Here is a 27,703-nt window from a genome sequence, read left to right as displayed (position 1 = left end):
CACTACACAAACCATCTCAGTGACTGTAGTGAAATATTTCACTGCAGCCAAAAAGGAAGTCAATTGAGTCTTTGGAAGAATAACAGTGGAGAAAAGTTAAGATACTAATGACCAGACTCGGAAAGTCAGCTAAAAGGTCTTAGAATCAAATGCATAATCTAAAAATGTTACACACTACAGCATAGTCCCATTGATGACCTTACACAACTGAATGAATGGAAACAACATAAAGACTTCAGGGCTGCTTTGGATATTGGCAAAATTATTACTCCGCCACAACGATGACGGATATCCCGTCTGCTCAAAATACAAATTTTATAGGATATAATGGGATTTATATTTCGGTGGACAGGATATCCGTCAACAATTTGACGGAGTAATCCAGTTCCAGTTCTGAATCAGGCCCTTCATGGCTGATCTATCACAGTTGCGCCTTGCCAATACCTGGAAGACAGAAGTTAAGTAGATTCAGCATGTCCCCTCAAATCTTTATTAACACACTGCAAGTCTCATTGTGACCATAGATGTTCTAGAACTAGCAAAAACCAAACCAAAACTTGTATTTAAACCTAAAGCTTTCAGGATAACAGATCACAGATGATGGACCCAGCCAGCAAGAATTGATCTATTTTAAAGAAACTAACTTATAGGCATACATATATTCTCCTAAAATGAAAATCAATCTTCCACAAGTGCCTGGTTGCTATTCTTAATATATCTTAATAAGTGCATAGTACCTGTGAAAGCTGGCTAAAAAAGTCTAGACACTCCTCTTCATTTTTTAAAGAGGATAGGTGATCCCTGTGGATTTAGGATTAATAAAAATAAAATAATCAATTGCAACATTCACAAAGAAGGCAGAACAATGGTAGTTAGAAGTTATATAAGAGCAATTAACTAACTGAGCCACAAATGTTTGTTATTCTTAACTTAGCAAGCTGTATACCTTTATGTGTTTCTTTCACGGTTTTCTTTTTAGCCATTGTCCCTTCACCAGCGCCCAACCCTTTACTGGTATTTGAAATCAATATCTAGAAAGGTTTGGCAATAATGGCGCTCTTTGTCACTGTTGTGTCATGATGCAAATATTTTTAGAATTATATGATGAATTACAACCAAAGAATGAAAGTTTTGCTAAAACTAAATGCCTTCAAATGTTAATAGCACACTAAAAAATGTTGACTGAACATAGAACCAAAGAGTAGGTCATTGAATCAGTTAGCCTAGGAGTGATTGCGTACAAGGAATGTATATAAATAATTACCGAACCACTGGCCCATTTTGATCCTAATGGATGCAATACCCCAGACTCTTGGAGTTAATCCACTACTTTAACTTTAGAAAAAACTACACAGATACTGAGCAGTGTGCCACATTTTACTCAATTCTTCATAAATCTTAGCAAGCAAGCTGAATAGATTTATTAAAGAGCTTCTACATAAAGATGGGAAAGGGTTTATTTACGAAATTACTATTATATCCTTGGCAGCAATACATCAGAAAGCAGTCCACTGTGAGAGATTGCTTTACAGTAAAAAAAGCAGTTGACCCCTTTAGATGGGGATATCAAAGCCACTCTGTTCGAAATGACATACAGAAACCTTTCAAGGGTTCTTCCAAACTCTGCATTCAAATTTCTAACCTTGATTATGCTGTAATCAAGAATTAGGTTCCCTGAAAAAAATTCAGTTTTGCCATATATCTGCAGGCCCATTTGCTCTTTATATTAAATCTTTAACTACCAAATTTAGTTGAAAGGGGGAAAGTTCATCTATGTTATACAGTAAGCAACGGTTCTTGCCATTTTTACTGTTAACATGAGCGCTATTTATCTGGAATAATTTTGGCACATGTTCTGGTTATTTCATAAACTACTCCAAATGAAAACTATGATCTGGAATGTTGTAAGAGTAGATTTTTCTTTTTTTTTTTTAAACATACAATTCCTAATTTTGTGACTACAGTGACACAATAATTACAAGATGGGTTTAAAGTAGAATTAAATTTGTTATACTGTCACACATTCATAGATTTGGCAGAGGAGATACCATTTAAATATTTTAGCTCAATTTATTGTTCCAACTTCTATGTTAACTCATTTCTTGATTAAAACAGAGAAATGGGAAAATTAGTTAATATAGAACGACAATGGCATATGTATTCCACTGTTCCATATCTTCAGAGCAAACGTCCCACTGAGGCACACACAAACATCTGTTTAGATTTAGCTCACCCACATTATTATGAAGATTTGCTTAGATGCACACAAAGACTTCACTATATCTTTAAGCAATTTACAACTGTATAATAGAAAAAGAGACCCCCAATTTGGAATAATCCATGGATTTATAAAGGCTTATAGTATCTGGGTAATTGGACCAATGGGATATAGATCCCCAACTGAGCCATTTTATCAAAATGGATGACTGGTCCAAAGCCATTGTGTATCATGCTGACAAGAAGTGTCTCATCGCTCCAATGCTTTCAGATAAGAATTGTATTTGAGGGAATGTTCGGTTTGGTTACAAATGATAAAATATCTGGTTTTACAATACCTCAATCAAGGACATTTTAATGGGAAATGCCAAAGGTGGGCGCAGTTTAAAATATACATTTTAAGATAAATGAATAAAACTGAAGATGTCAGGACCTTCAATCCTTAAAAATTATTTGCCATTATATATAATATACCTATCTTTTTTACCACACCACCTGCCTTCCTAGCTAACATAGGAATGCATGAAGTGAATCCTTGGCTAGACGATGGACCACTTGATCCAATCCTAATTATATTTTTAACTCTGCTTCTGGCGTTGACACACATCACATCCTGTTTTATAGATCTCCTGCAAAACAGTGGTTTTGCTTCTACCCCTCAAGGATCAATGCTTATCATGCATTTTTTCTCTTTTCTTCAGTGATGTGATTATGTGGCATCTTTCCCTCTGTGTGTGATTCTCTTTGTACACTCTTTAGCTCAGAGGCTCCATGTTCCCAGGGTTGGATGTCGAAGCCCTCTTGATTCAGTGGTCTCCAGGGCTTCTTCAGACTTTTCCTCTGATCACTTTTCTAGCAAGGGTGTGGGCCGGGCAATAGAAGGAGCAGGCAGAGCTGGTGTGGGTGACTCAATTATGGCCTCACAGTCCATAGAACCTGGAGCTGTTGAAGAGGATTATGTGGCCTCCCTCTGTCTGTCCACGCTTTCATTCTCTTTCTCCTGCTCTCAGTGCCTGAGCTGCAGTATGTGCAAATGGGGGTCTGGAGGTTGTGGTCTAGGAAGGTGACTGTTTCAATACAACAGGTCTGTCATCCTTGTACCCTGAACTCATATGTGAAGCAACTAGGCCCATCTTTTTGCTTGATAAACCACTCATGATATACATACTAGACAGTGTAATCCCTTGGGCATACTTTTTGGTCTGGTGATCTCCACCTTATGACTTGACTTCAGAGGGCTGAGGCTCGTGCTTTCAGAGAGCCCTTGTCCAGTTTGTCCCCCAAGGTGGCTATTGATTCTCAGCTTCTGCAAAGCTTTGCAACTCCTAAGCCAGTGCTTCACTTACCTGTGCCTTCCTAGGATCGTCTTCTGATTATTTTTGTCCTTCAAGTTGCTCTAGTTAATTCTCTTTCAGATGTTTCTCAGAATATAATCTTTCAGTAAGGTGCTTGTTCTTGTAGCCATTACCTGGTAAGTGGTAGTGCACGTTGTATGTGATGTCATAGAAAAACTATTTCATGGAATACCATTATTGAGAAACCATTTCATCTGAACTGTTTAATGGAAATTTTCAGAATGAATGGAATTTACCTTTTCGTCAAAAGAAATTAATAGAATGTCTCTTTGATCGAAATTGTCTTTTGAATACTTATTTTTTAAATGTAAATACAATCGTTGCAGGTCTTCTTTTTGTAAGAGATATCTATTTCAGTGCTTTATTTCAGCTTCCATTATTTCATCATTTTTCATTGTCAAACAATTACTTTGGATGGTTTTAATTTGCTGACCCATCACCATCTGAATTACCATCCATTGCTGGCCCCTCATAACCCCTAAACAACGTCAATCCCTCCCCTCTAAAGCCCTTCACCACAGCTAAACTACACTTCCCCTGAAGTCTAAAAGTCCTTTGCATCCCAGAAATCCACCATCCATGAACCATAAAATCATTCACTACCACTACCTTCATTGATTTCTGAACACTAAAATCCACTTTCTATGGCTAAAACCCACCCATACCATACCCCTTAAAACACCTCAGCTCACCAAAACTCCACTCATCCCCAAACCTTAAAAACCCTCACCGCCCTTAAACACAAAACATCCATGACCCATAAGAACTCATCACCCTAAACTACTCATCCCTGAACCCTAAAACCCCTTTCTACATCTAAACTCACCCTGTTCTGAATACTTATAAACCATCTCCACCCTAAACTCCACCCCATCCTGAACCCTAAAAACTCTTCACCACCCCAGCCACTACCCATAATTGAACCTTAAAAACTCTCACTAGCCCTAAACTCTGCACTTCAATGAACCCTAAAACCCCTCAAAACCCTTTAATCCACCCATCCCCGAAACCTCAAAACACCTCACACACCTAAACACACTCATCCGTGAACTCTAAAAGACCTCAGACTCCACCCATCTCTGAACCTTAAAAAGCCCTTTTCTATGCTGAACTCCAATAAATCCTGCCCCCCCCCTAAAAAGCTCTCATCACCCTAAACATTACCCATCCCTGAACCCAAAAGTCCCACAGCAGTCCTAGTCTCCACCCAAGTTTAATGCATGTTGTAATTTTCCTTAATATTATCTTTCTTTTAAAATGTTTCCTTTAATTTTCGATTTTTTGGTATTTCCTTAAAATTAATTTTCCATGGTTTGGTTTCCTCCAATGTGGCTTCTCAATTTTTGTTTTCCATTAATTAACTCACGCAGCTTTTGCCTTGTACCTGCGTGTCCTGTGGCCCCGGTCTGGCTTTCAGACCTAAAGTGGTTTCTGTTTCTCATATATCCCAGAATATTGTTATTCATGTTTTCTACCCTCTCAGTCTCTTGAAGATTCTCTGTAGCAGTGTCTCTTTGTTAACAGGAGGATCTCGGTGTATCTGGTCCTGAGAGCCACATTTCAGACATCACAGGTTGTTTGGAGTTTCTGACAAGAAGACAAAGGTTTTCCTGGATGCTCTCCATCAGGTTATCAAGCTGACCACTTCGAGATGCTGCACTGTTTCTGTGATCCCTCTCTATAGTCATGTTGATGGTTGGTACACTTGCGGTATGACCTCATTCTGGGCTGAGTGGAGTCAGGTTGACTAACATCTGTTACACTGCCAAATGGGCTGTACCTGAAGGTGGGTAGTTCTTGTTCAGTGAATTTTGGTAAGAGGTTTATCAATGCTGTTTACCATTCACTGTACCATTACCATCTGATAATAAATGTCACAGTGTTGCAGTCAGATGTCACCACATGTGATTCTCTCCTTGGTTGTGCAGTATTCCTAATTACTGCAACTCACATGTTATGGCTGTGACTAGGAAGGGCAGGCAAGGTGGTAATGTCTTGATTATATATGGGTCATCTTCATTATTTTGAGTCTGGCATTCCTCATCAAAGTCTTGGATACCCTACTTCCCTCGACTTTGCTTCTCAATATCTCTTGCTTGGCAACTGCAGGACACAATGCGGATTAAGGAGGAATATTGAACTAAGGCAAGCAGCTGTTTTTTTTTTTTTTTCAAATGAAGAATTTGGGGAAGTGAAATGTCTTTCTTATAGGTGAGGACTCAGCTCTTTTGCTAATGACAACCTCCTATTCATCCTCCAAATACATTTAATAATCTACAAGACCAACTAACCAAATACTATGCTATCGAAGGGAGAGAAAGAAAGTGATATTGCTATTAACCTGTGTTGCCAAATTTACAAAACACATCTGAATCAGTAGATATCGGAGGTTGAAATCCATGCATTGTTTGAAGATCATCTGTCATGATAACAGCATCATTGGCTTGATCAAACGCTACAAATGGGCAAGAAACTGATAAGGAGCAATTATCAGGTTTATATTCTAAATTTGACTAAAATGAATTGGACAGTTAAAACGTCTTACTAAATCGACCATCTTTTGAAATTCTTTTTTATTTTTCTTCTTTATTACTAGTTGGTAACCTCAAACTACGGCTATTTACAATAAGCCTCTAACATGCCTGCTAGTGCTAATAAGGATGAAAGCTTCTGTTTTCTTAAGAGGCCATGAGGATGCAGCGCAGCACAGCAACAAAATGACTTCAGTTTGGCGAAATTGCAGTAACACAAAATCAATGCTAGTCTATTCGCTGAAAATTGTATGCTGCCTCCTACCTAAGGTCACTCTTGAGTGGCACAACCCAATTTTATTACTGACTGAAAAGGGTAATAAGACTACAGGCCCCTAGACACCTAGCCTGCCACTTGCCGATGGCCTCCAGTTCCTGCTTGTTCCAGATTGATCCAGTGACGCTGCAGCCGACTGGGTTTTCCCACTCACTGTTCTTCCCACCAAGAGATCCCCGGCCCACCCCAGGACCTACTTAATGCAGGCTGCAGCGTGACCAAGGCACTCACGCACCAAAGGTAAGCCCGTCCTCGCCTGGAACCATGACCCCGGGCCCTCCTGCCCCCGGAGATGCACCATTGCTGAACTCTACACCTGCGACCCTCAGACACCACAACAAACACTGCCACCGCGCCGACCCATGGTAGGACCTTACACCTGTAGCCACTGCCACTTCACCTGTCAATGCGCACACACCAGCCCACTGACCAGCCCCACCCCAAACACACCACAGATACCACCTGAACAAAACACCAATTTGCATGCGCCCTGCTCAACAAACGTTCGCTATGCAAGTATTCCCATGAGTTATGGGACCTCATCCCCATCCTCGCACCCGACATCGTCTTCCTCACTAAGACCTGGCTCAACTCACATCCACCCCAGACATTGTCACAGCGATCCTCGACGGATAAGAAATGCTCACCAGGACCGCACCAACAAGCTGGGAAGACGAACAGCCATCATCCACAAAGAAACCAAACAGTGTACCACCAACACCACTTGGAACAACTCAACCTAAAGCTCCACACGGACGACAAGACAATCATCAGAGGCACTCTCGCATACCGACCGCCAGGACCCCGCTCCAGCTTCTACAACACCATCGCAGACTTCACCGTGCCCCTAGCCTTAGACTCCAAGAACTACCTCTTCCTCGGTGACCTAAATTGCCACATCGATGAAACCCATGGAAATAAACACTGCAAACCTCCTCAACAGTATGAGCAACCTCGGATTGACCCAGATCGTCCATGACAGACACAGACAGACAGACAGACACACACTTTTCACCTCCAGCAACTGCGTCAAATACAGCCAAGTCACAGAGCTCATACGGACCGGTGACGCCATCTTCCTCTTCAGTATCTCCAGCCACCTCATCACCACCCCAAGTAGACCAACACCCCCCACCGGAAGTGGACCAAAATCTCAGAGACCAGATGAACGCCCTCAACACCTCTAACCCTGCTATCACCACCAACATTGAACAGGGAGTGAAAAACTTCAACACCTGGATTACCAATTGTGCAGACAGCATCGTCCCCATCAAGAGCAATAGCCAGAGAAAATCCTCCATAAAGGCCAGCTGGTACACCCAAGAACTCAGAACAGCAAAACTGGAGAGCAAACAGTTGGAGAGATGATGTAGTGCCAGCAAGGACACCTCCGACAGGGCAGACTTCAAGACCTCCCTCAACCTCTACCATAGCCTGCTGAGGGCAACAAAGAAGACAGCCCTTGCTGCACAAATCGAAACCAGCACCGATAACACCAAGGAACTTTTCAACATAGTTAAGGAATCCTCAAACCCGGCTGACAGTGAAAACATCATCATACCCTCACAGGAGCTTTGCGACAACCTGGCACACTTCTTTCACAACAAGATCGCAATCATATACAGAAACTTTGAACCCCAACCCACACCTACGGAATTCCTCGACAGATACCACACCACCGTAACCGGCACAAACCACACACAGACGAACTGGAACATTCTCTCCACCCAGGACACCACCTTCACCATGAAATCAATCCACCTGGGAGGTCTCACAGACCCATGCCTGCCCCACCACTTCAACTTCAGTAATCAAAGGATCGGTCAGGAACTGAACACCTCTATCACCACTGCAACATTTCCCGATGCCTGGAAACACGCCTAAGTCAGACCACTACTCAAAAAGAAACTCCGCCAACCCCAGCTAACTCAAAAGCTACTGGCCAATCTCCCTGCTCCCATTCCCAACAAAGGTACTGGAAAAGATCATCAACAATCATCTCATGACACACATGGAGCAAGACCAGCTGCTCAATGCCTCCCAATTCAGCTTCTGCAGCAATCACAGCACCAAAACCGTCCCGATTGCAGCCACTGACAAAATCCGAACCCTCCTCGAGCGAGGAGAAACAGCAGCATTGATCCTTCTCGACCTCCTGGCAGCCTTCGTCACCGTATCCCACCACACGCTGAACGAAAGACTCCACCACATCGGCATCCAGGGGGACGCGCTCAGATGGATCACGTTCTTCCTCACCAGAAAAACCCAGAGGATCCCCCTCCCACCTTTCACTTCTGAACCCAAGGAGATCACCTGTGGTGTCCTCAGGATCTTATCCCTCAGCCCCATGCTCTTCAACGCATATTTAACCCAGCTGGCCAAAATCATCAGATACCACGGTCTCAACATAATTTCCTACGCAAACGGCACCCAACTAATCCTGTCACTCACCGACGACCCCACCACCTCCAGAACAACTTCTACAGATGTATGACAAGTGTCGCAGACTGAATGAAGAACAACTGCCTGCAGCTGAACACAGACAAGACGGACGTACTGATCTTTGGCAACAGCAGCAACACATGGAACGTCTCTTGGTGGCCATCAGACCTAGGACCCATACTCACTCTCTATGACCACGGCAGAAACCTCTGAATCATCATTGACAACAAGCTCCCCATGATATCACTGATCAGCGCTGTCTCCTTTGCCTGTTTCCTCACTCTTTGCATGCTATATAGACCTTCTAGTGGGTACCCCTACACACAAGACGCACCGTGGCACAGGCCCTCAACACTAGCTGACTGGACTACAGCAACGCCCTCTACGTTGCAATCGCCGCACACCACCTACAGAGACTTCAGACCATACAGGACGCTGCAGCCAGACTCATCCTCGGCCTTCTTGACAAACCCACATTACACCCAACCTCAGGCAACTCCATTGGCTTCCCGTACAGAAGAGATGCAAATTCAGTCTGCTGACCAACGTACACAAGGCTCTAAACAACCAAGGACCAACATATATTAACCACCGTCTGAACTTTCACCAACCATCAAGAAGAAAACTCTCCACCTCCCTTTCACTTGCCCATACTCCACGCATCTACCGAGGCATAAATGGAGCATGCTCGTCTCCCACATTACAGCAAAGACCTGGAACAGCCTCCCCATGCACCTCTGGACCATCACCTCACTTACAGAATTCCAAAGAGCCCTCAAGACCTGGCTGTTCGAGTAAGCCTCCTGGACCTGCGAATGCCTGAATACACTATTGAGTAATTAGCCGCGATTTATAAATCCTAATTGATTTTATGAAATGTCTCACAGTAGCTGCATTGCGCAACTAGATCAAACAAAATCTTCCCAGGACTGTGACTGGGCACAAACCATATTTTAAATATTAAGCAGAGTTTACTGAACTCATGGGAAAATATGCAAGTCTGCAAAGAAGTTGGAATTCTGACTAAAAGTAAACCACTTTTAAAAATCCACCACAAGCACACTGTGTTGAAACGTCCAAGGTTATCACGATAACAAGTTGTTCTTATTGTCTAATTCTCCACTGATGGGGTTACAAGTGTACCCATATGGCAATGGAAAATAGATAGGAATGGAAATTTTCAGAGATATGAGTGATATGAATTGATTTATACATTTGGTCAAAAGTGCAATAAATTGTACACTTTACCCTATACTAAACCTTTTGAAAAATGGAAATGGGACATTTTATAAAAACTGTCTTTCAGACAGTGAGAGTGAAGGATACTTATGGGGTAGATGGGTATGACTGGATAAAATTAGATGGTCTATACAGAATGTGCACACAATTGATGAAACAACTTATTTATACCTACATATTGAACATAGCAGAGTTTTTCTACTGTGTCACGTCTATAGCTTCCTCTGCCATACTAAAAGGAAGAGCCATCAATTATTGTTGAATACTATCCAAATGGTATATTAGACACATGGGAATGGTACAGCAATCACTATTAACTGAATTGGAGCAAAACGTCTGCAAATGCTCTGTACAATCCCTTGATTATCATTGAAGAATAATACACTCTTGTGAGTAATGACAAAAAGTTCTCTAGATATATGCTAATAGTTACTAAGACCTGCCTGCATTTTATTGCAAACATGCTCCACTCATAACAGAAATTAAAGTGGCATATATTAATAAAAATGATAAAAACAACCAAAACCTACAATGCTGTTGCATATTCTTTTAAAAAAGAAATATGATGTATATAGCCAACTGTCACAAAAGCAAGGAGTGCCAGAACAACATAAACAAGGCCTGGAACATTATTGCAGTTAAGGCAGGCTTTTACATGTTTCTCTAGCAATGGAGTTTTACAAATGTCAACACCATCAGTGACTAGGACCTACTGGGCAAGTCATACAATGGGAAGATATCAGTCACACATCATATTGGAAATCTATTCTATGAAATTAGAAATGTAGAAGGGATTCACTCAATTTCATTCATCAAATTATGATACAGAGGTACATTGAATTCAACACACAGAAAGCATTTGTGATCGGTTCCCCTAAACATACATACAGATTGTTATCACTATCATTCATCTCTACCTATTCTTGATTTTAGAAGCTAGATTGCAAGCTGAAGCTACACAAAGGATAATGGGAAAAGGGGATCAAAATCAAATAGCAGCCAAACATGACTCGGGATGATTTTACAAGCTGCACAACTCACAAATGGGGTTACATGTATGACATGTGGGCTGGCACAAGAAGCATGGGGAAAAGCAGCAAGCTTCTTACCCGCTTCAGAGAGGTCTCTGAGGGAGCTACTCAAGGCGCTGCGTTTGAGCCCCTCACTCGACGCGTAGCTGTCATCCAGGCAGGCCCTGTTTAGTGTGCCATTGCCAGACTCCTTCTTCAGACTGGAACACTGCGACATACTGGGGCGCACCACTCCCTTCTGTTTCTCTAGCTCAGCTGGAGCAAAGGGAGTGAAGGTGCATATCCACAGTTAATTATATTACAATGCAAACTCACAGCACCGACAAAGAGCAGTTTGCGTGGTAGACACAGTGGAATGATTACACTAGGCATTCAGAATGACCTAATAATTACCTGTGACCACTTGTAGCTGTTCAGCATGGGGAACTGATCCTTCTGACAGCTTGAGTAACGGTGTCATTGCACATGCCCTTGAAAGGATCAGCTGCCCACCACGTATGAATCCTGTTAATCATTGTATCTAACCTAGTGATCTCACCTCAAACTAAAGGAATGGCAAGGGTTTCCACTACCAGACATTATAAATGACAAAGCATCTCTCGCTCTCTCTCTATATATATGTAGACAGGCAGCAGCTTAGATATATCCTGCCCTAAAAGGCCCCGCTTGTAAGTATCCGAATGCTGAGAGTACATTTTTCTTGATAAGACCTTGACTGTTATGTGATTCTGTGTAGAAACATGAAGAGAATTCTTTGAGGGTGAGTCACATTTTGGTCTGTTTTTAATATTTTCTGAGGCATAACAATAATATTAAATAAAACTGTTGTAGCCCAACCTCAATTTACCACAGGTCTGTACTTATGATTTCCATACACGGACCTGCTTCTCTTTATTTTATTGCTTTATTTACATCAACCAAATCGCTAGTAATGGTCTGACCTACACAGTCCTAGTATTTAGCTTACATTTTGGTTGGAAGTAAATGGACTGGGACACCACAATTAAACAGTATAATAAATGACGCCAAAAGACTGTATTCGTTTTGAGGGCTTCAATATGTGCACCCACAGCGGGTTCTTAATTTACAAGCAAATAATTGAAATACTCATATGATTTATGGACACTATAGCTTTTCTGTTTTGGGTTTAACTGGAAACGTGTGTCCAGAGAATGCAACCCACTCTACTGAGCGAGTTAACCTTTTCAGAGGCCTATAAATTCCAGTGGGATCTTGTGTTTTTTTCACTGAAACAGTACATCAAGGAAATGAGGTCCTCAAAACAATTGTCATTGTATTAGAACACATCTATAATTCACCCACAGTGTAGTGAGAAGAAATCAAAATGTAGAAAGATTACATTAAATAAAATAACATTATATAATTGTATTAGTGATGAACCACTGCTAGCTACATTCTACCTGCAACCCAAAGACACCAACCATAGGGATAACTGTGGGATTAGGAATTTACAAGAACAAATGTCCCATTGCGGTATCCTGAAGTGAAAGGGCATTTTCCTCTCCATATAAAAGAAGGGACATTGCTGAGGCCACAGTCTATGTTATTTTCTAACCACAGGGATTCAATTTGACGTCAGAGCCTCTTAGGCATGCACACCTATATGCATAGCTCCTCTGTAAGATCCATGGAACCTCAGAATAGCACTTCTCCCTGAGCGCCAGCTCTGTAACCTGAGGAATAGCTCAGGGTTATGGTTTATGGGATTGTTGTAAAAGTCTGGTTTGATAACTGGCACCTAAGTTTCTAAGACACATGCACAGCACTACGGCCTGGGGCCCAAGCCTGTAAAATCTGCAAAAATTGAGGTATACTATCAGAGGACTGCAAGACCTCTACGGCCCATGGTATCATACTAGTTGCGGAGGACAAAGTTCTCTGATGCCTCAGTAACTGATGTCGGACACCAAAGCTTAAATTTCCCCTGCAGTCTAAGGGGAAGCTTTTTGTTAGGAGCCTGAGACTGTAAGATCTGTCTAATGTGTTGAATAGCTTTGCATACTGATCCTCAAGCTTGTAAGATCAAAGGGAAGGCCTGATGAGCTCTTGTGGGTGAAGTAGGAGTATGTGCCATCTCTGCAACTGTGGAGCTAGCATGGATAGCACAACCTCAAATAACTTGACAGCTAGTGTCCCAGGGCTACATGTGATCTTTGCAACTTGAGCAAAAGCTTTCTGAGCTAAATCTCAAGCCTGTGTTAACATTTGTATAAACAGGGATTGCTCTGTTTGCTAAACTCTCAGCATTTAAGATATGTATAAGCTGAGTGAAATCTCGGTCTTCTGAAGTGATAGGCTGTGACATCGGCTGTTGTCTTGGCCTCACACTCAGTACGTAATATGTTTGGACTACTGTGGACAGATGTGATGTGATGCCCTTTCTGTGCACTCATCAGGTCAACAGTGATGTAATATAACTTCTAGTGAGGTCTTTATTATGCTAACCAGTACATTTCGAACATGTTAAATCCTACCAATTGGTCACAAATATGCAGGCGTTTGAACCAATGGAAGCTAGCTTGATAAGGCAATCTGGTGAAATTATTGCCAGGGTTGAACAGGCAGTTGTAGAAGGCCTGTAGACAAGTGCAAAACAATGCAATAAAAAGCAATAGACTCTCAACCTCAATTTTGTGATTTTGTTTTTGCCTTCACCAATAGTTAGTACTATCGCCAGCACATCATAGCGCGTTTACCAGATCAGGGAAAATGGTCAGAGGAGTCAAACCATCTGTTGTAAACCAAAAGAGGAAGAAGCAGACAGCGTTGACCACCTTGTTTACCGGGGGTAAACAGGAGTCTCCGGGATGGCATAATTACTGTCAACTTTAGAGTCTAATGCTTTAGAGGGTGTTTATGTGCTAGTCACATGTAGTTTTGGTTTTACAATTTTATCAAAATGTTTTAGGCCTGGCCACTGGAGAGTATTATCTTCTCAGGGTGAGTCCATTAGGTATACATTGTGTGTGTGGTTCCTCTTGGGCTTAATTAACACTTCTGAATGATTCACCAAGTTTGGAATGCCCTTAGTCTTTATCACCATGAGCTTCTTCGCTTTACAAAGAATATTCACGGTTTGAAACGTGCAAAGTTTTGTGTTGCTATTTCGAACTCTTTTTCAATCCCAATACTTGAAAGTAATATGTTAAAAAATGTCTGTGGACCTTTACAAATGATCCGGTTGTCAATTAATCAGTTTCTCTCTGTGTCGCCACTTGAAGAATGAGATACTGGTGATCAATTAATACGAGTGTCATCGCTTGAAGAAAAAAAAAAAATATATATTTATATTTTTGGTTTGCTTTTTTCATTGAAAAAGGAAATGTATTGGTCTTGGAAATAAACTTTTAGAACTTGATCAAAGTCTGCTATTGAAGCATTTATATATTTACGAGTGCGTATGTATCTGTATATACACAACATGTTTGGGTGGTTTTCATGAAAGTTACAATATAATAGCAGCCTCTGAAATTACGGCTGTTTGTTAGTGTACCACTGGAGAAGTAGCCTCAAACATCTCGGAGCATAACCACTTCATGTAGTTTATTCAACAGTCTATTCATGAAAGCTGAACATTGCTAGCTCTACCTTGCTGTAACTAGCTTCCGCAATATAGTATTTGAATCGCCCAAACTTGTTTTTTAATAAAGTAAAACCTGATTCATCTAAAACAAAATAAAAAATTAAATAAAAAATTAAATACATTTCTCATCTCTATACTAAAGTCAAACAAACTGTATAATCCAGTATTTCACGAATAGAAAAAAAACACTGTTTTCATGCTCAGTGCACCAAAATCAAGATATAATATAAAAAATAACGTGTAATAAGATCATATATTGCCATAGCGGGCTTCTGGTGACACCTGCAAACCATTTGGCCTTCAACCTAGTGGTTTATGATGACATCAGAAAGGCGGATAGGACCATATTAATTAGTTGCCCATTATGTATCCTATACGAATAAAAATAGATTTGGAAATGAAAAAGAAATAACAATCAACAAGGATTCTCAAAGTTTGTATCTAAAAATTGAACCAAACGTAGATTAACGAAGGGATCAAAAAATACCAACTCAGAAAAAAACATTTCAGATCCACTGTTCCTCTCAGTATTATTGAAGGCATACAGAGCAAGGTATGTGTTGTTTAACCAGGAGAAGGCGTTAGTGAAATGGCTTGCATGAACCACAATCAACTCAAAAGTGGCATGCTTTATGTACCTTTGTACTTACACTCTATTCTGTATTTTTCCATTTCCTGAACCTCTGCAATGGATTCTCGCAAGTCATCTGTGAACTTCTTTCTGTCTTGCGGATTGGGTGCATTGAAGTTTATGAGGACTTTGATGTCTGCTCCAGGAATGGCTGATGTGAGGCGGATAGCATTGGGATAATCTAACAAAAGAACAGGAAAACACACCTTTTATTTTAATTTGGCATTTATATTACATTGCTTTCTATTTCTTTGCTTTAGCCTTGTTAATAAAAATGATGTACCTATGTTCCTTTGTTAGCAGAGTACATTACACAGTTCAGTAACTTCACAGTCGAGAAATTGCATATGGTAAGTGAATTAGAAACTGGAGTCACAAAGCAGGAGTGAGGGATGGTCATCAGTGCCTTCAGTCTGGAAGGTGAAGTTGTTCATAAACCGTTTAATAGTGTTCAGGGGGATGGTTACTGCAGTTGAAAGATCCTCCAGTCACCTGGTGCATGGACACTAAGGGCCAGATGTACGACCCTGGAAATAGCGCATCGCAAATTGCAAGTCTTTTGCGACTCGCAATTTGCGAGGCGCTATTCCCAATGTTTCACACTGTTAGCGATTCCCAAAGGGGTCGCACATAGAGAGGCTCATGAATATTAATGAGCCTCTCGCAATTTGCGACCCCATTGGGAATGGCAGGCCCTCCCAGGTATGGTGGCCTGCAGGGCTCAGCAGACCACCATGTCTGGGACTGCTTTTAAATAAAGCAGTTTTTCTTTTTTAAATGCAGACCGTTTTCCTTAGAGGAAAATGGGATGCATTTAAAAAAAAAAAAAAAAAAAGGAAACGTTTTCGTTTCATTTTTTAAGGGCAGACAGTGGTCCTTGGGACCACTGGCGGCTCTTAAAAAATATTTTCCCCTGCGTTTGCAAAGCACTTTTGCGACCCATTACCACCCAATTTGCGAATGTTTTGCGCCCACAATTGCGAACACAAAAACATTCTTACATAGGGTTGCGCTCGGTATTAGGAAGGGAACGCCCCTTCCTAATACCGAGTCGCAAATGCCTATTTTGCGAGTCGCAAAAAATAGCGACTCGTAAAATCGGGTTTGTACATTTCCTATGCTATTTGTGCATGCACAAACGGGTTCGCAAACCCGTTTGCGCACACAAAAATGGTCGTACATCTGGCCCGAAATGACTTAAATGGATGTTGTGATACAGCTTTGATAAAGGTCGGGGGGATGGCTGTGCTCGTAGGGCCTTGGACAGACCTGCAGGGTAGTCCCAGGAAGTTAAACATCGGTCTGGTGTGCAAAACCAGCTGAACTGGCGCCAGGAGATGGGAGTGTAGGTGAAACATGAAAGGTTCAATATCATGCGGGTCAGAAAGGTAAGATAGCAATTAGATGGAAAGCAAAGAAGAAAGGAAAAAACAATGAAAGTGAAGAATCAAGTCAAATTTAATTTTGGCAATTCTGTCAAGTGTTTGGATGGAAAACCTGTCTACACAAGACTGTAAATTATTGGAAGAGAAGTACCTTGTAACTTAATTAAAGATAACGCACCTAAGTAAGAAAAAGGATGACAGGTGCCTTTGGTTTGGGTGTGACAACAGCAATTTCAAAGCAGGGAGGTCTATTTTAGAGGGGCTGCTGAAGAGTCAGGCAATGAGGTGGTGCCTGAGAGGAGAGGGATTGGATTATTTATGAACAAAACATTCACTTGGTGGCATGAAAGTTTGATACAGTGAACAAAAGGGTAAGCTATTTAAGGAGGGGAAATCAGGAATGTAAAAATAGTAACATACAACCACTGTGAACAGAAAATTCTACAAAAGAGCCGAGTTTAAAGATGAAGCAATTTGCAATAATTTGATAAGTAAAACTTAAGCCCTGATTTAGCGTTTGGGTTTGCGAAATGTCCCGCCTGCCCTAATTAGCGTGTATACAAAGGCAAAAAAAATGTTTCTTGATGTTGAAGACAGAACTAAAGGAAGTCTAATTTCTAAGTTATGACTGCCTAGAATGATTTTGAAAAGCATGAAAACATGTTGGCAAATCGTTGGCCAGGCCTGTTCACCAACAGCCTTGAAAATATCAATTGCATTTGTCGGTCAATCTGTAAGGCAGTTCCTTAGAGTTTAAAATGTATTTTCACAACATGTTGCTGTGTGAATTATGTTGCTGTGTGGATTGGCAAAAGCCTAAAGCACTGATTCAGACTTCTGCAGATGTTGGACATCAAACAAAAATTGGCAGTTTTATCCGCCTTTTTTAGAGTGTACATTTGTATAAAGGCAAGCAAACTTAGTAGAAGACCATCTCACCTCACTAGAACCCTACATGCATAGCTGTGATAAATTGAAGTAGATTAATCCTGTGACATTAAAAACAATGTCACTAAGGTCATGGGGATAGGATTCAAATGCACGCGCTCTCCTTTGATGTTTTCAACAAGCCCTGATGGCCTGAAATTTCCTGAGTGTGTGTGAGAGCAGTTCTATCAGTTGTGGGTATCATATCTGAAGTGTCCACACGGTGGAATCACGGTTATTGAAGAGCTACACATCATGGTGCATGAAAGGAGTTAGTGGAAAAGTGAAGCAAATCATCATGAGAATTTCAATTAAAAGCTTTCGGTTATATACTCATAGTGTTATTGTATGTTACCTAGCCTATTTGTCTCCTAGCTGCTCAGCCAGAGTGAGAGATGGTATTGGAATGTTGGTGTGACTGTGATGAATGGAATGCCTGGGTGCCTGTGTGGATGAGTGGCGACAGTTGGAGATGGGCTGAGCAGCAGGCGGGCTACTCCTGGTGGGGCTGGAGTAAGGGCTGGCACAATGGATTCAACTGACTTTTGACTGTTGTATATATTTACTTACCTGCAACTTGGAACCAATAAAGAAACCTACAAAACTCTACCTGGCTACCTGTCATAAGAAACAACACTTTCTCCAAGTACCTAGATGAGTAATCTCTGTTTTTTTGTTGTTGTCTTGTATATCACAGTGATCACACTCCTTGGAAATATTGACTTTTTCAACCTGTTTGTCTGAATCTAGAAACTGAAAACACAATGAGGTTGCTACCTCTCTGCTTGTCCTAATACCATTTAGCTGAGGAGGATCTGAGCCCGGCGGGAGAACAAGGAATGGATGCATGGTGAAAGACTGGAGGGGACGGCCTGGTCTTGGATACAAGAGGCTCCAGGCTGCCACTCCCTGGAAGCTGTACCGTCTGCTAGATCCCGCTGGCACGGGAGGGGGTCTCACTACCCTGCCCTTGGTATTCGATTTGGACTCCCTGGTGCAGAGGATCGAAGGCAATTTCTTTTAAAAGAGAATACTGTTGGGCGCTGCTGGCACTCGCAAGAGATTGAGTACCCTTCCCTACTTGTCATTGTCTCTTTACTTTATGCAGACATAACCCATCCTATGAAACATACTGCAGATGAAGGAGGACTTCAGCCAACAGCTTGTGCCTGGCATTTGCAATGAAAGACTAAATGTAAAACAAAGGTGTATGGCAGGCCGATAAGAGTTTGCATGCACCCTTTTTCACAGAGCAGCCGTCAGACTATTAACTCTAGGTTCTGGAACCCTTGGTATCTGGGGATTTGACGTTTTGCTAGTTCACTTATGGTGAAAACGCTGACTGAGATCCATGACACTGCATCTCTCAAATCGTCCTGCCAACAGCTATCTGTTTTATCCATTCATCACACTGGAAGTGATCCCAGTGCTATTTTCCTCTTGAAGCTACACCTTCACCTCTCTGTAACCCACACGGGTGGAGACAGAGGTACAAATAAGGCAGCCCTCAACTCAAAAATGAATCCCTCAATGCCCATGGTGATGGACTGGGCGACGGATGAGCAAGTAATGAGCAGTCCACTAGACTTGGATACTGGCACTCTAAACAAACTAAAGGAGATCCTGGGGACCACCAGTCTCATGGTCTCCCTAGAGAACAGTGGTCTTGCAAAGCGGTATGCTAATAATGCTTTAACTCGGCAGGCAAAGACCCGCTGGATCTGCATGTAATCCATTAAGAACACTCCTTCAATACTGACCAGCTTCCCATCGAACTACTTATTATGTGAGGATCCAATTCTCATTATTCAGGGTCCTCGCCCGGTGTATTTGGACCACTTCCATTCGATGTATCCCCTTCTCACCCCTGGCCTTGGGCTCAATGTGCTCAACTTCGGCATTACCACCTAGCTTTGCAAGACCACTTTTCTTTAATTTTCTATCACGCTGGCAATGGGTTACAATTGTTGTAACCCTATTACTGTCTCAGGTATAACTTGTGTCCTGATGATGATCGTAATATTCCACTAGGGTTAGAAACGTCGTCGGCTAACGTACCTTGACTCAATTGCTATAATAATTCATTCTTATGTATGAGCATTGGTACTAGAAGGTTGTGACTTAACCATTGCGTGTCAATGCTGTCACATTAATATGCCTGAGTTTGGAAACTTTACTTGATCTCTCGTGCTTGTATTCCCATTGCTATGTCCTTTATTTTGAATGAATTAATACTGATGATTTTTCCATTTCAATACCATACACAGACCTCACTGTATTTCTATGTATATATAATTATATACACTCTTCTCATAAAAGACCCATGCTCCTTTCAAAAGTACTTCTACCACTGGTACCTTATTACCCATGGGTTTCCCTTGTCCTACAGAAACATAGAGGGTAAAAGTGATGCAGTAGTCTCTGACCTGGATCTGTTGTGAGACGACCAACGCAAATTAAGAGCGGGTGAACACAATGAAAGTGCCCTGGAAGAGCTGCTCACCCAGACAGCAGATGTGTCTTGGCAGATGCAAGAGCTCACTGATTATATCCGATTTTTTAGGAGAGCAGAATACGGCAAAGCGACACAATGAAATAACTTGGAAATTGTGTGCCTGAAGGCCCAAATATGACAGAGTTAATCGAAACAGGCTAAAAACGGATGTCTCTCCCGAATGGCCTTTCCCATTACTTTGCAGTTCTTCAAGAACATAGGCCCACGGCTCACAAACTATTGTTGTGAAAACAAACAGATTCGAGAGCAACCCTTCTAAACAAAGGGAACTGGGTTAAATTAACCAATAACAATATGTTGTCGCCTTTGTGACTTAAATGTTTCATTTACTTCTTCCGCATCAGACTTTACACACACACACACACACACACACAAACAGTCAACCCAAACTATGAGCCTTATTTTAAGTAAAAATATCTCCTCCTTTATTACAAATTATTTCAAGTACAACAATAAAATCTGGTAAACAACCCCCGTAATTCATAACATTTTCTACAAGAGAAACCACAGGAGTTTTTATGCTGATTGTCCATACATATGCAGGGTAATCCTTTCTCTTCAACCCAATTTTTCTCTACTCAAGCTTGATTTTGCATTATAGACAAAGAATCTCTCATCACTTTATTTCTAGTAAATATATGGTAATGGACAGCAGTATTCAGATGATACCTATGCTAGTTTAAAAGGACAAAACATATAACAATTGCAAATTAAAAAAAACAATACAATAAAAACAATATCAATTAAGCTTGAGTAGAGTAAAATTGGGTTGAAGAGAAAGTATTACCCTGCCTCTCCACTCTGAACCGGTAAGTTCTCAACAGTGCAGCTTCATCCCTGGGTGTAACACCTCTAATACTAGGAGGCTTTTTCGCAACCTAGAAGAAGCCCCCGAGGCTTGGCCAGATTGTCTTGCCTTAGATACTGAAAATGCCTCTTATGCCATAAATTGGAGTAATAAGATTAAGGTCTCTGAAAGGTTTGGGTTGGGTAAACAGATGCATTAGATTGCTCTATTCCAACACTTCTGCTAGGGCCTTCACAGGACAAATTATATCTGAAACCATTCCCTCAGCAAGGGCAAATAGAAGGGTTGTCCAGTATCTCCCCTGTTACTTGCTTTAATTATTGAACGTGTGGCACCTCTAGTACAGGACATAGGCCTGGGGCCTTCAAAATTGGAGTTACAAACCACATAATTTAGCTATAAGCCAATGTCGTCTTGATGCATTTCAAGGAAGTTAAGATTTACTTCACTCAACTGATTAAGGTTCTTTCGACCGTTCACAATACATTAACCTTGGGGTTTATTGGAAGAAATCATATGAGTTTCCTTTAAATCTGTTGTGGTCACAAGCAGTGCCAATCTAATAGGTGAAAAGTGAGTTGAGAACCACACATTCTCCGATATCTAAGCATCGGGACATATCATTCAGACCGAGATGAACTAGCTAATAATATAGGGGTAGGCCATTTATTCTCTTGAGTCACAGGTGACGTTGTGGTCAACTCTTCTGTTGCCAATACTGGCAGGATGGCCCTTGCCAAGAAGGTGGGACTGGGTCAGGACTGCTGAAGCAACGTCCTCTGAAGAGATGCATTTAACTTTATAATTTTACATTGGGTTTTTCAGGGGTGATGACACTAGACCAGAGATCTATTGGAGACAATGGTAAGAGTCAACTTTTGGGTCAATAAGCCTTGTGTTTTTTTTCATGTGTTGGTTGCATCGGTGACTTTCCATGGAGTCATTTCTTTTTCTGGTTTCATTAAGTTGTCTGTATTTAAATGTAGGTTACTTAGATGATCTATGAGAACAATTCAGTGTGTTTCTAAGCACAATGTAAAGGAATTGCTTTACTGCGGAAAACACAGACAAAAGGAAGACATACAAAAGAGAAAACAGAACATAATGCAATGCACAAACTTTCTGAATTGAACTCTGCCAGATGATCATGTTTTCAGGGATTTCATTCTGGTACTGAAAATAAATAAATCAAAAAAGGTACAACTGTGGTGGGTGGAGTAATATCGCACGTAGCCCCTCCCATTTCAGTTCATACTGTGTCATTAGCTACCACCTATAGAATAATAACATGCAATAGAAGTTTTTTTTTAAAAACCAAAAATAAACAAATTGAAGAGCCAGTGTTGCCAGAGAACTTGAACTGTCATGGAATGAAAAGTAATTCAACAATAATAACAGGTAAAAATTCAGACAGACTGCAGAAATTGAACCTTGAAGGAAATAAGCAAAAGTGGAATGCCCAAGGAGGGAAGTATTAAACTTGTAATATAGGTATTAAAATATTAATGCTCTACACAGACAGTGACCTTGTGGACAAACATATTCAGGGGATTGAGGGAAAATCCATGCTGCAGATACATGAATAATTTACATTTTCCTTTGGTTTCACAGGAATGCGTAGACAGGGTTTCATATTCAAATTATATTGAAAGGCTCAGTATACAAAGCAATTTGCTTTGCTCAATCTAGCTCTGACTCTGGAAGCAACATTTGCCTTCCTCCTCTTATACATTAAAAACTTTAAACCAACTCTTTGTATTCTTTGCTAACGCAAACTACAAAATCTGCCTTCGCTCTCCAAATGACTAAAGAAGAGCAAAGTAGTAGAAGCTCTTGCTTCAAGAGAAAGTGGGTAGAGAACCTACAGCAGTGTTACTGCTAAGTACCATATGTAAATAAAATACATCACAACTGCATCATCTAAAAACTCCTTATATGGAGTACCAGTATCCAATAAGATTTTTTACACCCAAACACACTTCAATTACAAGCTTTTTGAAGGTTCAATAGCAAAGAATGTGCAGAACCATCATACACAGACAATTACAAGGCTTGAGAGTGTCACTCTTGTGCGGTAAAACATCCAGTTGGTTGTATGCTTTAATTCCTTTCACTATGAAATGTCTGGGAGTATAGACGCCTTCTAGTAGACCCAAAAGTATTGTGTGCCCTTTATTTCTCTTACCCAGGCTTCATTGGTAAGCCCACTTGTCCACCAAATTATTCAGCTTGCCAATTGACCAACATTGTGATTGGCTTCAATATATAGTGAATCTTCACATAAGCATTACAAGTCAGGTGTGATGGAAGTAGTTTAAAAGCACCCTAAAGTGTTGTTTTGAGCTTATACTTGATTGCTGTGTCATGTAGGAGTAATCATTTGCTCAATGTAGAAAATCTTGTCAAAAGGAAGCAGGACATTACATAGTTATCCTGGTAAAGATCAGCCCATTTAGTAACAAACAAAGCTTAAGAATTGCATTCATTTTGGTCTACTATAAAAGTAGAGTTAAACGATGCCCTACGATTCAGAAAATGACATCTACTGTCTAGCGACAGACCGACACAAAAGTCTTTGTGTGAGTATGCTGTGCTGTTAGAAGCACTAAGAAAACTGATTGAACTGTGGTAGCACAATGAGAGATTTTATGAACTGAAGGATCTACATCAGTTCTATCAGTCTTTTTTTCAAGCATCTTTGAATAATTTGTTGTACTGTTTCCTAACTTTTAAGAAATTAGAAGCTTTAACAGGTGTGCAGTATCGAATGGGAGAATGCGTAGTCATTTGTTTTTTGCAATGAGAAAATATTTTCTATTTTCCCAGTGCAGAAACCCCATTGCCTACACAACCACCAATCTTGTGGTGTTTCCCTTCCCATTACCATTAATCAAGAATGGATTCCATACAACAGATGTTGGGGGTGGAAAACTGTCTGAAAACGTATTGTTAATGCCCAAAACTGTAGGAGCTTGTGGAAATTACCCAGTTTTTGTAGGTGTTCCCACAATGGAACGTCACTAACCCAACCTCATGAGAAGATGAACTAACATGTAAAATAACAGGCTGCTACTGTAATTTTACAATTGAGTAAATCAGTTTACGTGTGCAAATTCACGTTTCGTGAATCGCTAAGTTGAATGCTACCGCACTCGTAAACGCTTTTATTTGCCCTCCTAAATAACACTTAGGTGCACAAACAGCCTTATGAATTGGGCTTGTAGTGGAGTTCATAAGTGCACTCTGCGGTGCAGGGGGCAGCACTCGCATTACTGCGTTCTTTCCTCTCAGATAGGGATCGCTATGTAGAACTAGATTCCTTAACTTGCAAGTCATTTTCCCTCCCTTATGGAGTTTTACAGGGGTCCAACTTTATTCAACATTTATGCCACTAATTGGTCCCTAATAATTAGATCTTTTGGGTTCATGGTGATGTCCTATGTGAAAGGTACGCAAACTGTTGTTTCCATCTCTAAGGAAGACACAAATGTTAATACAAGCTTCCATGACTGCATGCTAGCAGTCCGCAACCGGATGGGCCAGAACGGTTTAAAACTGAAGTCAAACAAAACAGAGGTTGTCCTATTTGGTAACAATCCCTCCTTCTGGTCCCCCTACTAGTGGGCGGTAGACCTGGGCTCACTTTCTACCCCAGTCACAAAAGTATAAAATGTAGGAGTTATCATGGAGCACAGACTTGCCTTTAGAGATCAGGTTAATTCTGTTACTGGGGTGAGTGTCTGAAAAGTTTCAGCGCTCCGTCCATCATCTCCTTGTGTTTGCTTTGTTCGCCCTAAGTTGGCAAAGTATGCCCAGACTTGGGTCCCATGCTCACTTTGCCACTGGATCTGAACTGAGGTGGTGAATTGAGCTAAAGACCGATGATGGATTCAACCCAGATCTTTGACGGGGGCGAGTGTTTCGAAAAGTTTCAGCGTTCTGTCCATCATCACCTTATGTTTGCTTTGCTCACCCCAAGTTGGCAGGGTATGCCAAAAAGTGGGTCCCTTGCTCACTTTGCCACTGGTCTGAACTGAGGTGGCAGAGTGTGCTAAAGAACGATGATGGATTCAACCCAGATCTGTGATTTGGGAGGGGAGTGTCTGAAAAGTTTCAGCACTCCGTCCATCATCTCCCTGTGCTTGCTTAATTGTGTTACTTCTTCAATAATCCTTATCTTACGAATGCTATACAAAAAAAACCTGTGTTTCATACAGCTAGATGCCCAGAAAACCGTAGTGTCCTGGCTCCTTCTTTACAGACTAGACTACTGCAACATGCAGCAGCAACATCTTCACAGGTTTCAGACTTTTTTCCAGGACCTCCTAAATTCTGTCCCAGTAAATCTGTGATCACAGACCTTCATTGGCTACTCATCATAAAAAGAATTAAATACAGAGCACTCTGTATAGCCTATAAGGCTTCCCAAACTTCGGGTCCTGTTTTCTTCAGACAAAAGCTGCTCTGGTATCTTTCCAGCAGAACTCTTCGATCGTCCAGCGCAAAGCTCCTGACAGTCCCCAGATTCAAAAAAGCCAACTGGGGAGGTCAAAGCTTTATCCTGGGCGATGCTAAATCCGAGTATGCTTTACCACTTTCCATTTGTGCCTCCTCTAGTCTCCTGGCTTTTAGAAAGGCCTTGAAGACTTGACTTTTCTCTCATTAGTTTGTCCAGGTCTGGTTCTAGGAGCTAGCGCCGGGATGCCTTCGGGTAGCTGCGCGCTTTATAAAAACCCAATAACATCAACATTAACTTAGGAGGTGTAACCAGTCTCCATGTGCAATATGTTAGTCTATTATCATTGAGCTCATTAATAACCTCCTCCTCTTCAGATGGTTATTCGCTGCCATGAATAATTCTTATCTGGTAGTCAAGAGCTATTACCCTAAATCTTTTTTCGGGGGAAATTTCTGTGAGCATCACTTTCAAAATACACCCTATGGCAAGCTCTTGGCAGCTCATGATGAAGATAAAAAATGGGGTACATCACTTATATCTCACTAGTACTGTCTGTGATATTCACAATCCTGTTTCTAAACTTACAACAAGCTGCACACCTTCAGACAATGATTTCAGAGAGTTCAGAGAGTATCCTTTAAAATCTCTTAAGGTTTGTGGAAAGAAATATTTATACCAGTCTATAATTCACCTTTCATGAATGATTAAGATGCCTCAAGAAAATGCAGGCATTAGAAATCTACTGAATCGCTTCAAAGTCAAATTTCAATACCACTTCTTTGACAATAAGATGGAGCTAACTGCAGTATGACGTATGTGATCACCTAAAAACATCGCTCACTCCTGTATTCAAAGCAAACTCTTTACAGAGACGAGATGACTCAAAAGCAATATAATGCAATTCAGGAAACAGATCTTGCTGATGGCATACTGTCTGATCTCTTCTAAAGTACAATGATGTCCAACAATCGGAACCACTGAAATGGTCGCAAATTATTTATAAAAAAAGGAGCACCATCTACAGAACATAAATTGTGTTACAAAAAACATTAGAAATAAGACTTACACTGATTCTCAAAGAGGAGAACCTGCATCCCATAGAGTGAGAAGGACTGCCGGAAACTGTATGTTACAGAGTTCTTCTTCTTTTGGAAGATTTTAGTGACCTGAAAAGGTTGAATGAAGTTGAGAAAACACAAGGCAATAAATCATACACAATTGCAAAGTTCTGACTTGTTCTCCAATTTTGCGGGAAGCTAAAGATTCACAGGAAGATCTGAAATAAAAGAGGGGGGAGTTGGGATGGAGTTTAGGAGAAGGGCCTTACCTCTAGGTCTCTTACACAAGTGACATGGGGGCCTGAGTTGGAGCATTCAATTTGAGAGGTCAGCAGAAATGTGGCTTGCTACTGGGCTCTCACATTGGGGCCGACAAATTAGGTCAGTGAGCTTCTAAGCTTGGGGATCAAAGGAGCCTAGGGCACCTTAAGGACCCAAGAAGGATGACAGCACTCATCACTGCCTTCTGAATAGCAGTTCTGAATAGCAGCTTGCTCAATTATAAGTTTGCGCTTTTGTTTGTATGCCAAGGTTCATGTTTTGAAAAAGTTAAAGTGGAACCTCAACTAAAAAAAGGTCACAAACGATAATATTTGACTGATTGCCTAATGAAATGTTGCCAGACTTGGGAAATTTCGAGACTCTATACTTGAAACAACTCAACCAAATGGTACCGGATGTGCTCAATAAATCCCAAGTACTAGGCTCTCGAAAAAGGTTGAACTTTATAAGGTTGAATCTAATGTAGTAGACATTTTCAGCCCCTCAAATGTCACTAAATTGCGGGTTAGTTCGAACATCTCATGTCAGAAGAAATAAATGAACTACTGTCCCCTGAACTATTAATTCAGAGGCATGAGGAACATCTTAGGTCTCCTCCGCCTGCCTTTTCTTTGTAAAATCATCAACCATTTGTTTACAACATACCACAAGAAGGTCATTAAATAAGAAGATCTCCCTCTGGTGTAAGCCCAGCTTCTGCGGTTTGTTTTGGTCTGGTACTTCAAAGAGGCGACAATAGCAAACCAACCTACGATGAGGAAGCGAGAGCACCTGTGGGCAGAAAAGCAGAATTTGAGTTAAAACACCAATGCAAGCACTTCACTCTAATCCAAAGAGTGGGACTCTTCAAGTGTGATTCTTATCATTAAGATGCACCTACACAACTTACATAAGAAGCAAGTAGAAATGGTTCTACATTTTTTTGTGTGAAAATTGCTGGAA

The 27,703-nt window shown here is 41.1% G+C and overlaps 1 protein-coding gene across 24 annotated transcripts in view; it reads right to left on the bottom strand.

Annotated features, from left to right (window-relative positions):
- The window catches only part of IQSEC1 (IQ motif and Sec7 domain ArfGEF 1), a 787,671-nt gene that overhangs the window by 10,408 nt on the left and 749,560 nt on the right, over positions 1-27,703 (bottom strand). For 14 of the 24 annotated variants that reach the window (XM_085624821.1, XM_085624830.1, XM_085624822.1 and 11 more), the window contains 4 exons: positions 27,407-27,532; positions 26,488-26,587; positions 15,335-15,508; positions 11,171-11,347 (listed from right to left, as the gene is read on the bottom strand). In XM_085624821.1, coding sequence (XP_085480947.1) covers positions 11,171-11,347; positions 15,335-15,508; positions 26,488-26,587; positions 27,407-27,532 — 577 coding nt within the window. The remainder of the gene's footprint in view (positions 1-11,170; positions 11,348-15,334; positions 15,509-26,487; positions 26,588-27,406; positions 27,533-27,703) is intronic. The other 10 variants (XM_085624824.1, XM_085624825.1, XM_085624835.1 and 7 more) reach the window with 1 other exon arrangement.

The sequence above is a fragment of the Triturus cristatus genome, chromosome 9 (genome assembly GCF_964204655.1).
Source record: "Triturus cristatus chromosome 9, aTriCri1.1, whole genome shotgun sequence".
Taxonomy (NCBI): domain Eukaryota; kingdom Metazoa; phylum Chordata; class Amphibia; order Caudata; family Salamandridae; genus Triturus; species Triturus cristatus.
This window is presented reverse-complemented; position numbering and strand designations above follow the sequence as displayed.